The sequence below is a fragment of the Typopeltis vanoorti genome, chromosome 16 (genome assembly GCF_054136105.1).
Source record: "Typopeltis vanoorti isolate ZY-2024b chromosome 16, IOZ_Tvanoo_1.0, whole genome shotgun sequence".
In the NCBI taxonomy this organism is placed as follows: Eukaryota; Metazoa; Arthropoda; class Arachnida; order Uropygi; family Thelyphonidae; genus Typopeltis; species Typopeltis vanoorti.
In genome coordinates, this window is record NC_143564.1 from 111,210,240 (window position 1) to 111,225,759 (window position 15,520).

Sequence of the window (15,520 nt, forward strand, 5' to 3'; positions counted from 1 at the left end):
ATTCCACTATATCGAATGATTCATTGACCTCCTTACCCTCGGCATTCCTTAAAATCATTCTGCCGTGTACAGTTATTATTTTTTTTGCTTGCAGCATATTGAAAGAACTGTTTGGGATTCTCTTTAGCTTGCATAGCTAGTTTCCTTTCATAATCCGCTTTTGCTTTTTTTACCACACTCGTTACCCATCTGGCCTTCACTTTATACCATTCGTGTGCCTGCAGGTCACTTTACTCTTTAAATTTCCTCCACAGTTGTTTCTTTTTTTGCAGCTCAAGCTTAATGGTGTTATTCATCCATTTAACCCCTACTTGTTTTACTATTCAGACCCTAGGTATACAATCAGCCATAACCTTAAATGCTCCTTGACCACTTCCCATGCTCTATCGACATCCAGCCCTTGCAGTTTTACATGCCAGCATGGTAATTCCAAATAAACCCTGTCTTAATCGAAAATTCCACACCTTTAGCCACCTCCCAGGTCAAGACCTTATATCACTCTCACCAATAGGTAGCAACATGGTCATATTCATTACAGTCAAATTCTCAGATGCTATGAATCTCATGTTACACAAATTACAAAAAATGTAAAGGCATCCAAATAAAGGGCATTACTAACAGCTGGAGGAAGTTGTTTTGTTATCAAGTTCACCTTGACTGCAAAAAGTGCAATACTTAAAACTGAACCTTTGTGGGACTCCCTTCTTTTGATTACATGGTTGGAAGAGAGTGATTCCCACTCAGACTTGGAACATTCAGTTGGATAGAAAGTTCTTGATGAAGAAAGAGAGAGAGAGAGATTTCTTCTGACCTACACTGAAGTTGTGTAGGTCATCCAATATTCCAAATCTCCAAGCAGTGTCACATGCTTTTTTCATATCAAAGAAAACCTATACTAATTGCTCATGTTTTAGGAAGTAATCTCTCTAATGAATGCTTCTAGCTGGACTAGATGATCAATTGCTGAATGATATTTATAGAAGCCAGATTGTGTTTTGGAAAAAAAGATGTTTCTCTCGAGAAACCATAAAAGATTGAAGTTAGCTGGTTTTTTTACTAGAATCTTGCACAAACAGGCCAGTGCAGTGGCTGATAGTGTACTCGTGACTGTGGATCTTTCCCTGTATTAAAAAAGGAAATGCTTTTTTTTTTCAGACATCTAGAAAACATTCTTACAGAAAATTCTATTAAACAGGTGCAGTAGTTGATCCTTGGTGACATATTTGATCATCTCATAATAGATGCTAATCATCCAACAGCATTTGAGTGGCATTTAAGTAAAGCACGTCTCATTGTCTTCTTTTGTGAATGGCTTGTTGTACTTTTTGGCAAGGAACTCAGGGGATAAGAGGACACTGCTGATGTTTTAGCAAAAATCTTCCTGAGAGTGGTGACAATTGTGCACCCATTATGTTGAAGGAATGAAAGTGGGTGGGTGGTATATCTGCCGTTCATTATCCAAATTTTTTCCAACAGTTCTCTAATGTTAGTTGTCCATGTTATGGAAGATGTATATTAGATCCGGGATTACTCCTGACTCTGACAGAGGATATGTCTTGCTCATGCTTGAGCATGTTTGAAAGTGAAGTTTGTTGTTGTTGTTAGGCATCTATGGAAGATATGATATGCTTTCGTTTGAGCTTCCTTGACTGCTATTGCATTCATCATCAATGGGGAATATTTTCACATTCCCCATTGCTTAGGGGAAATGTGGAAACTGACTAGATAGTTTAGGAATTGTAGTTGTTTCAGCTTATGTAATACACTCTGTCATGCATTGAACTATGTGACAGAATGCATTACATTCTGTAAATACGTGACAGAATGTAATACATTCTGGACTAGATAGTTTAGGAATTGTAGCTGTTTCAGCTTATGTAATACACTCTGTCATGCAGTGAACTACATGACAGAATGTAATACAATCTGTCACGTAGTTCACTGCATCACTGATGGGAAATGAGCCGACTTACAACAACAAAGTACTGCACAGAAATTTAATTACAAACTGGATTAAAAATTTACAGAGATTGGTTTCATTAAAGATAAGTCACAAACTGGAAGATTGGGATAAACAGTGAGGGTGTTATCTGTAGAACAAACTTTTATAAACAGTCCACGAAACTTGACAAGATGATCTTCATTAGCACTTGGTATTCCTAGGACAACAGTTCACAGAATTCTTAAAAAAAAAATTTATCAGTGAGCATGCTCATATGATTGCAAGTAAAGTAAATGTTGCTGGAGGAAGACTATCATACTTAAATAACCTTCTGGCATCATTTTAAATGCAAAGTCAAAACTAATGCATCATTTCTTGACATTTATTGCTTAATGATGAAATAACATTTTACATTATCAGCAAGGTTAAGTTCTATAATGGCCATATTTGGAGGACACATAAACCACAAGAAGTTTGAGAACATGAAAGAGATTCTCCTAAACTGAACATCTAGAATGTTCTAGGAAAATCTTATATCACTCATTTGTGAGAAGAATCATATAACTAAAAAAAAATTCGTTTCTGAGTTATCTGCAGAAATTGAAAGCAAACTTTGAGTTCTGATTATTATTTCCTGGATGAATGACATAAGTGAGTTTCTTAGAACTGCTGCGAGAGAGCAGCCATGTGACTATGTTCTGAGTATTAAGCAGTTATATTGATTCAAAGCTTTCAAACTCATTTCTTGAAAAATTCCATTTTTTGCATTATGTTGCTCTTCTCACAAATGAGTGATATAACTAATCTGTTCTTTTCTGATCTGAAACTTAATGACTAATTTTTCAGCAAGATGGGGCACTTTGCTAATTTACCTACAGTGTTAGAGAATTCTTAAGTAAGGGTTTTCCTGAGAGATCACTTGGAATAATTGGGCTCACTGGTTAGCTCATTCCCCAGGCTTGTTCCCATTAAATTATTTTGTGTGGGAGACATGTTAAAGAGATTGTTTATATCTTATATAGAAGTGTAACTATTAAAAATTTAAAATGCACAAAGACATCCAAAATGTATGTGTTTTTAGTGATTATGTATAACCTTCTCAATGAATTCTATCTTTTGTTCATTTTATATGACAAGTGCAATTTTGCTATTCTTTAAATACAAGCCATTATATTTGTGTTGTGTATATTTGTACTATAAACTCCAGTAAAAGGAAAGTGAACATTTTGTAATCTTTATGCTTAATAATGAGTATGTTGATTTTTTTTTTTTTTAAACCAAAAACAAATTTAACAAAATGTTGGTTATTTTTGTTACTTTATGCTTAATAGTTATTATTAATTTTCATCCTATATTTTGAAATAATTTTCAATAGGCCTCAGTGCAACTATGATAATAGCCACACTGGATGGGTTCGGAATTACAGCTGTAGCATGTTGGAACTGTTCAATCAAATTTACCAGGTTCAAAATATAGCTGTTTCTTCAGTTACTTAGGGTACACTGAAAACTTTAAAGAACTGGACTGAAATGGAAGGAAGATCCCTCATAAGCAGGTTCTTCTAAAGGCCAAGCTGTTCATTTAATTTCAACAAACAGATTAGTCATTTCTTATACTACATAAGATTCTATGAGAAGTTCAGCACAATCACACCAAAACAATCCCACTCCAACAATCACTGCAGTTTCTCTGATTTTGATGAAATATGCTCTGATCTAGTTGGGCATGTGGTTACCATAATCAGCTCTTCAACCAGACGTAGGTTTGAATTATGTGATGTTTGTGACTGTCTTTAAGTGGGAGATGAATTTCATCACCCGACCACTACCCTGCTTATTAGAGACCTGAAATTAGTCATTTTGTACTCTACTAAATGTCACCTGAGGATTTCAGTACAAAAAGACCAAAATGTAGAAGAAATCTCTGTAGAAGTTACCAGTTTGCATAGTTCAACCAATGGACTAGGTTGCTCTAAATAAATAAATAAATAAATATATATATATATACATATATATATGAATAGTTATAAAATCATGAAATCATATGAAATATGACATCATATGAAATCATAAGCTCTAATACAATAAATAAATACTTACCATAATTATGTTAAATTCTGGGTTATCATAGTCAAAAACTTTAGTTAGTTGCCAAGCTTGAGCCAAGTGTCCATCAGCTAACAAACTTCCAACCAGTCTTTCAAGTGCTTTTGATTCCTATCGAATTTTATTACAATAGTTATTTATTTAGCATATGGCATCACATACAAAATTATATAATTTCAAATACAGGTAACCCTCGTATAATGCGGTACTTATACAACGCAGTCTACAAATTGTAGTAACTCTTATTCAACGTGGTACTTATACAATGCAGTTTTGATAAAAACACGCTCTACAAAGTGTAGTAACCCTTTATCTTTTCATATGTTTTTAACCATGCGACTTAAAAATCAAATTTTATCTTCATTAAATTTGTGTCTGCCCATATCCCGCATTTAGTTATAAGTAGCGAATTTATATTAGGAGAAATATCCTTTACCACATATGTACATCAATTGTTTACTGTATAAAGTTTATTGTTGAAAATTGTCTTCAATTTTTGCCAGGAAAGCACATTAAAAATCATAAGTGTGTTAATCTCAAGTTGAGCACTTTATTTTCAGGTGAGTTACATACATAATTAATATGTAATGCTTTTTTATGCAAAAAAAAATATTTTTATAATAATGGCCACAAACTGCAACGAAAGGGAAAAACCAACATTGAAATGAAAATTCATTTCTCTCGAAGAAAAAATTAAAATCATGGATCAGTTGAAAAATGAAGAAAAACCAAGAGCTGTTGCTCTTGAATGAATGAACACAAAATTCGAGAAAGTGTTATTGCTGGGTCAACGGTAAGTGCAAAGTGCACTGCTCAAGTACGCGATATTCTATTAGAAAAAATGAAGAAATCTCTAATGATTTGGATAGAAGATTACATTCCAAAGAAAATTCCTTTAGATGGAAATCTTATTAAACAAAAAGCTCTCAAAGTTTATAAACATTTATAGTTCAGACCAAGTGTTCAATGCGGATGAATCCGGGTTATATTGGAAAAAAAATGCAAAAACGTATCTATATTTTGAAAAATGAAAGATCACCTCCTGGATTCAAAGTTTCCAAAGATAGAATTACTCTTAAGTTTACATACAAATTGTAATTTTCATAATTTTATACTATGTATTTGTTTCATGGTTTATGTTTTCTTAACTTACATGGATTACCTGAATTATATAAAAATATTTTTTCCTTTGATATGTCATTGTTGTTTATATAATTAAAAAAAAAACGATTTTGGAACATAACCCTACTTTTTCTATGTGATCTGAGTCTCGCATAACGTGATTTATATAACGCGGCATTTCTATGGAACCTAACATCTGCGTTATACGAGGGTTACCTGTATATACAAAAATATTAAAAATACAAGATTCAGAAAAAGAAATTAAGTTATAAAATAAGAAAGGAAAAAAAAGTCAAATTTTCTGAGGTCAATGTTGCAATCACTGAACTATATAAGGAGCAGCAGTAAGATTTTCTTGACTGACTCGGAATGCTCTAAGTGGGCACTTGCTGGGGATGTGATGAATAGTTGTTGAAAGCTCCCCCCCCCAGTTATAAATTAAATTAAAGAAGCCAAAAAATTATGTTTTGTTTAATTCTTTAGCCAAAAGTAAGCAAACAATGTTCGCATATGAAGTATCTTCATGACAAGGCTACTTGTATATAGAGGATGATGACTTCACATTAATTGACTTAGTATCCCATAATGCAAAGTAAAAAGTACATATCCTTTTGAGTGTGTGTATATAATGCTATACATTATAGTTAGAACCACTACCTAGACTGGTTTCAATATTTATTGAGGTTTCATCAGTAGGAACCATACCAGAAGAGATACCAAGGTCGAAGTGGTTTTGGTTCTTAATGATGAGACCTGCATATTAAAGTTCATAGAAGTAAGCCAGCAGGTGTACTCAGAGAATATAAAGAAAAATGTACCAAAGCTAAACTATGTGTAAAAGTAACTGAACAAAATCATGAGAAGACTTTGAAGGTAGAATAAAAAATCATGAAGGTAACAAAATATTCTGAAGTCTACAGAAACATCATAGAAATGGATAAAAGAGTTTTATAAAAGAAAACAGAAGTGATAAAGACAGCATACAAACTGAAGATAAAAATATTCTGCATGTATGGAGTAACTACTTTAAAAAATTATTCATGAGATAAGGCAATGATAGAAAAGTAGTAGAAAATGTTCAAGAACAACAGATTCAGTTCTTGTGGTTGAAAGAGACATCGGAAATCTGAAATTGAAAGGAAGCTGGAGTAGATGATAATAGATCAAAAAAGCTCAAATATGAAGGCATAAAAGTTTTACAGTGGCTACACAGCATAATGCAGCAAGCCTACTGAAAAGGTCAAAATTCTAATGGCTAGTGTAGAGAAATTAACATACCATCTATAAATAAAGGAAAATAAAACTAAATGTGAGAATTACAGATGAATTTCCCAGTAGGGTGTTCTGGATAAGATTAATGTAAGCCTACTTGAGAAGAGGCTAAGAAAAATTGTGGAAGAGAAACCTAAAGAACTATCTGGGTTGAGGCAAAATAGGTGCTGTCCAGATTTTCCAATTTAAGACAAACACTAAAGAAATCAAAGATATATAACAAGGTTCAATATGCATCTTTTGTAGGTCTGAAAAAACCTTGGAAATAAGCATCCAGAGATCAGCATTCAATGTAGTAGCAAGCCCTTCTTCCAGTGCAGAAATAGTTTGGCTGGTGTTAGAGTTGGAGAGCAGAAAGTGCTTGCCATTAATTTGTTCCCATAAGAGGACTATGGAGAGAGTTTATATATGCAGAGAGTTTAATGATTTAAAATGGTATTTTAATTTAACACAATTAGGGATGATGTTGTTATCCCAGCAGCATTCTAGTCTGTTCAGAAAACTTCCATTTTAATTTACTGTACTGGGGGGGGGTGAGTTGTTTGCTGTTGAATCCAGTGTTACTTCCAACATTTTGGAATAGTCGAGATGCTATCATCAGGGAACAATGAACAAATTGATATGTGCCTGCTGGCAACTACATAAAATAAGTATGATTGAAGCAGAACAACAAAGGCAAGTCTAAAATCCTAAGCAGTGTCCTTAATGGACTGGGATTGGTGTTTTTGGCTGTTGGGCTGATGTTCTAAGGACGAGTGCATCCGATATTTGAGGTAATTTCATACAGCCGAGTTTGTTTAGGTTTGGATAAATCATTGAAGCAGATTCTAAGAAAAGTCTTTCATATTTAAATTCCTGTGGAGTAAGGTGGTCTTTTTTCATCATATCTTATGGTGGATGTCCAAGGCATTGTCAGCAAGACCTTGTCCCCCCACCACACATGGGCAGATACATTCACCAATGGTCACCCCTTCTCCCAACAGTATGGGATCATCAAAAACTTTTACAACAGAGCAAGACCAATTAGCTCTGATAATAATATCCTCTCCACTGAAATTGAACACATTCACAATACCTTCTTAGTCAATGGTTACAATCCCCACCAGATCCAAAGAATATTAAAACCTAAAACCAAACCTGTCCCCTTCCAGAACAGATACTACACCAAATGTATTACCATTCCATATATCCAAGACTCATCTGAAAAACTAACAAAAATTCTAAAAAGATATAACCTTATAACCATGTACAGGCCATATAAACTCTGGCATCGCTTATTCACTCACCTAAAAAACCAACCACATTCATTGGACTTTCCAGTTGCCTAACAGCTCCATGCAGTTGCAAGCTGTCATATTATGGCCAAACAGAAAATTAAAGATGCCAAGAAATTATATTCTTGGTTTCATCCTTTATCCAAGTGTAAACAAACAAAGCATGTGAAGTAACTTCAAAACTGGGCTACTTATATATAGAGGCTAATGACTTCACATCAATTGCTTTAGTATCCAATAATGTAAAGCACATATCCTTATGGACAAGTATAATGCTATACATTATGGTAAGGGTCATTATCCAGACCGGTTTTAACCATTACTGAGGTCTCATCAGTGGAAACCAGACCAAGAAGTGATATCAAGGTTGAAGTAATGCAGAAGTAATTTCCATATACATTTAGTCAAAAGGTGTCACACCTTATTATTATTATTATTATTATTTGACACCTCCAGGGAGTCCAAAGACTCATCGAGGGAGAGTGTGCCAACAGCATCGAACGATTGGCCCCCTTCCAACTACTAACCGCGCTCAAACTTACTTAACTGAGCCATTAGTAGCAGAGGCTCTACCAATCGACCAACTTATTACAAAAATGCTGTGGATTAAATATAGATGTTGAAAGTTGTTTCATTTGGTTGTACTATAAATTAAAGATGCCAAGAAATTATATTCCTGGTTTCATCCATTAACCAAGCGTAAGACCAGTTGTAAGATCCAGACCAGTTTCAACCAAGTGAAAAAACTTTCAACATCTATCTCTAATCCAGAGTATTTTAGGTATGACACCTTTTGACTACTTGTATATGGAAATATGACTTCTGCATTATGTCAACCTTGGTATCACTTCTGGGTCTGGCTCCCACTGATGAGACCTCAATAAAGGTTGAAACCACAGTCTGGGTAGTGGCCCTTCCTGTAATGCATAGCATTATACATGTCTGTAAGGATATGTGCTTTGTATTATGGGATACTAAAGAAATTGATGTGAAGTCATTAGCCTCTATATAAAAGTAGCTCAGTTGTGAAGTTACTTCATGTTGAAAGGATGAAGGATGAAACCATGAACATAATTTCTTTGCATCTTTAATTTACAGTAAAACCAAGTGATAAAACTTTTAACATCTATGGCCAAACAGGTAGGACAGCCAATATCAGAATCGCCAAACACAAAGACTACATCCAGTTCCACCACTACAATAACTCAAGGCTTGCCATGTCTTGGATACCTGCCACAACATACCATGGAAAAAGACAACTTACTTCATACAAGCAAATTCAAATATGAAAGACTGTTCCCGGAATTAGCCTCTGACTTAAGGAACCACTCTAATCTCAAATAAATGTGGTTGTATAAAACTGCTTCAAATCTGGGAAGCACTGATCATAAAAACTTCTGCCAAATGCCAAGAACACCCATCCCAGCCCACTAAGTAGGGGACAGTGTTTAGGACTTCAGTCATCAGCCGTACTTACCTTATGTACAGCCTGCATGCATGATGGTGGTTTGACTGCTGAAATATTGGAAATATTAATTTCCAATACAGTGCAGCCAATAAAGTTATTCCAATTAATATACAGTATATTATTTCTCATAGAAAGGCTTAGACATTGGTTAAACATGCCTATTAAATAACTTAAGGAATTTAGAACGTACAAAGGATATAAATTAAATTAAACTTTAATCTATATTTCAAATATTCCAATATTTTGCATCTTCACAGGAACTTAAAATAAAGACACGTGCACGCAGGCACTACACACAGTAAATGAGGACGAAGCAGGAAGCTATTGTTTCTCCTAAAAGTCCTGATGGTGCCCCCTAGCAGGTTATGTAGGTATTCTTGGCCATTGGGCTGAAGGTCTTCTGATGTAAGTCTCATGCAACCAAATTTGTTGAGGTTTGGCATGTTTCTTAGGGCTGAGGCTGATTCCATGAATAGCTTTTCAAATTTGAATTTACTATGGTGTATTACCGTGGCTTTGTTCCACCGTATTCTGTGGCGTGTATACAGAGCATAGTCTGCAAGACCAGAGTGGCTGTACTGGTGAAACCGGACAAGTCCTTGTGTTCTGAAATTCTGATATTTGCTGTCCTGTCTGTTTGGCCAAAGTATGACAGCTTACAGCTGCAAGGGACCTGGTATACATCAATAAGGTCTAGGGGAAGTGGTTGGTCTTTAGTGGAGCAGATAAGGGACGCCAATGTTCTATATGGTCTGTAACACACGTCAAGTCATGTTTTTTTAAAATATTGGTAATTTTTCTGAGGTGCCTCGATGTAGGGAATGGTGATGGATTTAGAGTAATCCTTGTTGTGAAGTGGGTTGTGGTTTACTGGTTTCAATATTTTTTGGATTTTTTAAGGGTAGCTATTGGCTGATAAAGTGTTGAAGATGTGGTTTAGTTCTGTGGTTAGGGCATTGTCATTCGAACAGATAAGTTTAGCCCTGTTGTGTAGTGTCTTAATAAATCCATATTGTTGTGAGGGGTGGGGTGGGGGATGGGATTGTTGGTGAATGTATCTGCCTGTATATGGGTGGGTTTTCTATAAACTGAGAAAACCAAGGTTCCATCAGGCTGGGAGGTGACTAGTGTGTCTAAGAAAGGGAGGCTGTTGTTTTTCTCTTTTTCCAGGGTGAACTTGATTCTGGGGTATTGGTTGTTTAAGTGTGTTGGGAAGGAGAGGAGTGTGTCAGAGCCATGTGGCCAAATAGCAAACACATCATCAATGTAGCGAAGCCATATGGTTGGTTTTTGTGGAGCAGAGTTTAAGGCTTTCTCTTCAAAATTCTCCATAAAGAAGTTGGCCAATGGTGGGGAGAGAGTGGTGAACCCATGGCTGTCCCCTCTATTTGTTTGTAGAATTTTTCTTGCCAAATGAAATAGCCTGAGTTCATTGTGAACTGAAATAGGGCTGAGATATCGGGAGGAAATTTAGCTTGGATTAGCTCCAAGGTTTCTTTGAGTGGGACATTTCTGAATAAGGAGGAGACGTAAAAACTGACCATTATGTCAGTATGTTGGAGTGTGTTGGATCTTGAATGAAAAGATTTCCTTAAAGAAATAATTTATTCAGGATTCAACAAGTTTTAGCTAAACAACAACGAAAATGCTTGTACATAGGTAAAGATACAAATTGTTTAATGAATCATATGCTAGTACTATTTTATGTGATATTACTTAAAGGTAAACGATGTCATTTTGTAAGAATTTATAATGGAAGAAGTTGTAAGATATATGTTAAGGCATGTAACAGAAGTTCAAAGTCCACTAACAAAAACCTCGGGTGAATTGTATAGCCTATGGCAAATTGCCTACGTGCGGGGCAGCATGCGTTAGGTGTTTTCCAGGAAGACGCGGCACATACACGAAATTTTCCAGGAAGATGCAAATAGAAAAAAATGACACGTTCGCAAAAAGCGGGTGCCTGGCAGAAAGGTATGGGAGTGAAGAGGGCACCAAAGGTAGTGAATATAAAAGGGGTTTGTCTCCCTTTCAAGGAGTCTTTTTGTCTTTTGCCTGTTTTGCTGGGGATTTTCTTGTGAAGTTGGGGTGAGTTCGAGTTCGGGATCTTATCGATAGCGTGTGGTTATCCACGGCCATCTTTTCGAGATGTCGTACGGAAGGAATCAACGAGGAGATAATCGGCAGCATTCTGAGCAAGCTTGATGGAGGTGACCGCCATATATGTCCACGTGGATCGATCCGAGCCATGCTGTTTCTAGTCCGCAATGGGAAAGAAAGGCAGAACAACGGAGTCCAAGCCTAGCCTGTGAGACAATCATCTAGAAGAAGATTGGACATTCCGTGGGATGAAGTAAGGATAAGATGACAGAATGAATATACTTCGGAAATACGGTAATGTAAAACCTTTTGTAATTCTTTATAAAAAAAAAAAAAAAGAGAGGAATATTGTAATCTAGAAGAAAAGAGATGTTAAGTTTTAGAACTCTATATTTGTAGGAAAAGGACTATAGCAAACATTGGATAGCAGTATTTTAAGTCTTAGGGATATTTCTCAAGTAATTAATTGAATGAATTGTTGTGAGTAATGATGTGATTGAATTAATTTGAGAGAATGTGTAAACTAGTAAGGATATTTGAAGGATGCTAACAAAGTTTGTACTATGGAATTAATCTATGCTTAAGTTGTTATATAAAATACAGTCGCTATGCTTAACCTTTTTACTTAGGATATCTATGTTCCAATTGAGTTTATTCTTGTAAATGTGTAACCTTAGGAATTTAATAAATGTATCTTGAATATCTTAACCTGGTTTGTGCCTTGATTTGAATCCAATGCACCGCTTGCTAATGTCTGAATCCGAGAGGGATAGAATTATTTGACAGAGACCATGACTGCAAACTAAAGTAAATTAAGTGACATAGATAAACTGAGATAGGAAGCAATTAGTAAATTGATTAGCTTAGTATATTTTCTAAGGGTTACTCCTTGGTTAAGAGAAATTTCTAACCTAGGGATCTGGCTGGCACAGCTTGATCAAATAAATTTTGTCAGAACCTGATTTAGGAGGTGAGTCCAGACCGTTATTACTGAGGATAGGGCTCTATTCAGAGGTCTACCCTTTATTAATTATTTAATATACTTAATCATTCTAAGAATCGGCCAATTGTCTGGATAGATTTTTCAGTAAATGCGAGAGTGCAGTGTTATGATAGTTTCATGAGTAGAGACCATAAAAGTACATAGTTAAAGTGATAACACTACACAGTGATAGTTTAAGAGTGATAAAATTAGGAAGAAGAATACAAAAAAAAAATATAAAAATAAGGAAAAACCACGATATAACAATAAATGCAGCGACATAACAGAGTGTAAGGTTTTCTATACTGGCTTTGAAGTGGGCTGAGTTTTTTATGGGTGATGGTGTGTTGCCAGTATAGTGTGTGAGTGCTTTGGCCAAATGTTTAGCTAATTTGTAGGTGGAGAAATTGATGCCATCAACTATGAGATGTAATGGCACATTTTCTTGATGTATTTTTGGGAGTCCATATATATGGGGGGGAAGTATGGAGTTAAACGGTTTTAATTTGTTAGTGACTTCTACAGGCCAAGAAGTGACCTTCTTAAGGAGCCTGTGGAATTTTCTAATTGGTGAGTTGGTGGGATTGTATTCAGTAGGGAGGTAAGTAGCCAATCTAATAATAGAGCATTAAGCTTAGCTGTGTAATCCGTTTGGTTAAGTACTACTCTGGTGTTACCTTTATCCATTTTGGTGATTACTAATTCTTTGTTTTTCTTCAATTCCTGCAGAGATTTATATTCCTTATTGGATATGTTGGTTTTTGGTGGTCTTGCTTGGTGAGAACACAAGCTACATGCAGTCTAATATTGTTGGCAACGTGGTTTGGGAGGTGGCAGATTCTGCGTTCAATTTGGATCATTATATCCTCAGCTGGTAATTTTCTGGGAGCAATGGCAAAGTTGTGGCCACATGAGAGAGCATTGAGTGTTTCAGGCTTCAAATTAACTGAAGAAAGGTTGACTACAGTGTCGGCAGGAAGTTTTGGTCGGAGGTCGAGTTCTTTTTTAAATTCTCAAATTTCTTGATATGCCAACCTTGTATTTTTTAAAATTCTTTATCTGCAGCAGTGCACGAGATGTCGTATAATTGACCAAAGCTCGTGGTTTAACATGCTGGAAAGCTCTTCTTCGAGCACCCGAATAGCTAAGTTTGCATCAGCTAGGACAAAGCAAGTGGCGGCAATTTGTTCTCATAGCAGAGCTTGCCTAGTGCGGTTATAAATTCGGAGAGCCTTTTGTAAAAAGAACAATTTGGGATTACCTGATTATCTCCACAGCGTTTTAGGAAGTTCAAAGGGTTCAGTTGTCTTGATGGCTTCAGCTTCATTTTACCATAATGGCGGGCCTTGTGTGCGATGGAATCTCCGTGGATGATAGTAATTTTCATAGAAAGGCTTAGACGTTGGTTAAACATGCTTATTAAATAACTTAAGGAATTTACAACGTACAAAGGAAATAAATTAAATTAAACTTTAATCTATATTTCCAATATTCCAATATTTTGCCATCTTCACAGGAACTTAAAATAAAGACATGTGCACGCAGGCACTACACACAGTAAATGAGAACAAAGCAGGAAGCTATTGTTTCTCCTAAAAGTCCCGATGGTGCCCCCTAGCGGGCTATGTAGGTATTCTTGGCCATTGGGCTGAAGGTCTTCTGATGTAAGTCTCCCAGATTTGGGGAAGTCTCATGCAACCAAATTTGTTGAGGTTTGGCATGTTTCTTAGGGCTGAGGCTGATTCCATGAATGGCCTTTCAAATTTGCATTTAGTATGGTGTATTACCGTATATTAACGTGGCTTTCTTCAACCGTATTCTGTGTGCGTGTATACAGAGCATGGTCTGCAAGACCAGAGTGGCTGTATTGGTGAAACCGGATGTAGTCCTTGTGTTCTGAAATTCTGATATTCGCTGTCCTGCTCCTGCTTATTTGGTCAAAGTAGGACAGCTTACAGCTGCAAGGGACCTGGTATACCACCAGGTAGGTCTAGGGGAAGTGGTTAGTCTTTAGTGGAATGGATAAGGGACGCCAATTTTCTATATGGTCTGTAACAAGAGGTCAAGTCATGTTTTTTTAGGATATTGGTAATTTTTTCCGAGGTACCTCGGATGTAGGGAATGGTGATGGATTTAGAGTAATCCTTGTTGTGAAGTGGGTTGTGGTTTACTGGTTTCAATATTTTTTGGATTTTTTGCGGGTAGCTATTGGCTGAGAAAGTGTTGAGGATGTGGTTTAGTTTTGTGGTTAGGGCATTGTCATTTGAACTGATAAGTTTAGCCCTGTTGTGTAGTATCTTAACAGTCTATTATTGTTGAGAAAGTGTTTCCAGAGTTGGTTTTGTGCCCCCCCCCCCCCCGCACCTCAAAAGAATGAGTTCAAGGAGAAGTATAACAGGCACTGTATAATTTGGACTTCATGGAGATTCTCATTTAATAATAATTTTCAGGGACAGTTTTAATTGTGTACTTTAATATTTTTGTGCTATACTTTTTGTTTAGTAAACTTATTGTAGTTTATGCAGTTATTCTTTTTTTTTTTTTTTTTTTTTTTTTTTTTCAATGAGAATCATATTTCAATAGTTCCAGTCAGTACACATTTTAATATTATCATATTTAAGTAAGAAATCTAGGATTAAATTTATTTTTTCCATAATTCATTAATTATTGTGAATCTATCTTGAATTAGCGATTCAAGTTTTTCATTTCCTTTAATCTTCTTCTTCTGCAGCTTGTCCCACTTAAGTGGGAATGCCGCTTTTGGTGAGTCTCCTCCACATCCTCCTGTTTTGGGCTGTAACCACATCCAAGTTCTTCATCCTCAAGTTCTCTTCCACCAGCTCCCTCCATCTCTTCTTTTGCCGTCTGTGATTCCTCCTCCCCTGCACATCCATCTGCATGACCTTTTCCTCCACATATTCGTCCTCCCTCCTCATCACATGACCAAACCATCTCAACCTTGCCTCCTGTATCTTTGCTTCTAAGTTTGTAACTTTCACCATTCCCCTCACATAGTCATTTCTCAGACAATCCTTTCTGGTCACACCACACATCTAAGCATTCTCATCTCTGTTACCTCCATCCTGCTGATGTTATTTTTCCTCAGGGGCCACAGTTTCCATAGCATATGTCATAGCTGGTCTCACTACTGTCCCATAGATTTTGCCTTTCAGCTTGATCGGCACCCTCTTATCGCATAACACTCCAGCCATCTCCCTCCAGTTCCTCCAACCTGCTTGTATCCTGCATCCCACT

At 36.2% G+C, this 15,520-nt stretch overlaps 1 protein-coding gene across 3 annotated transcripts in view; it reads right to left on the minus strand.

Moving 5' to 3' along the window:
- LOC150098264 (spatacsin) overlaps positions 1-15,520 on the minus strand; it is an 891,110-nt gene that overhangs the window by 197,537 nt on the left and 678,053 nt on the right. For all 3 annotated transcript variants that reach the window (XM_090406151.1, XM_090406152.1, XM_090406153.1), the window contains exon 31: positions 4,042-4,158. In XM_090406151.1, the coding sequence (XP_090262277.1) occupies positions 4,042-4,158 (117 nt within the window). The remainder of the gene's footprint in view (positions 1-4,041; positions 4,159-15,520) is intronic.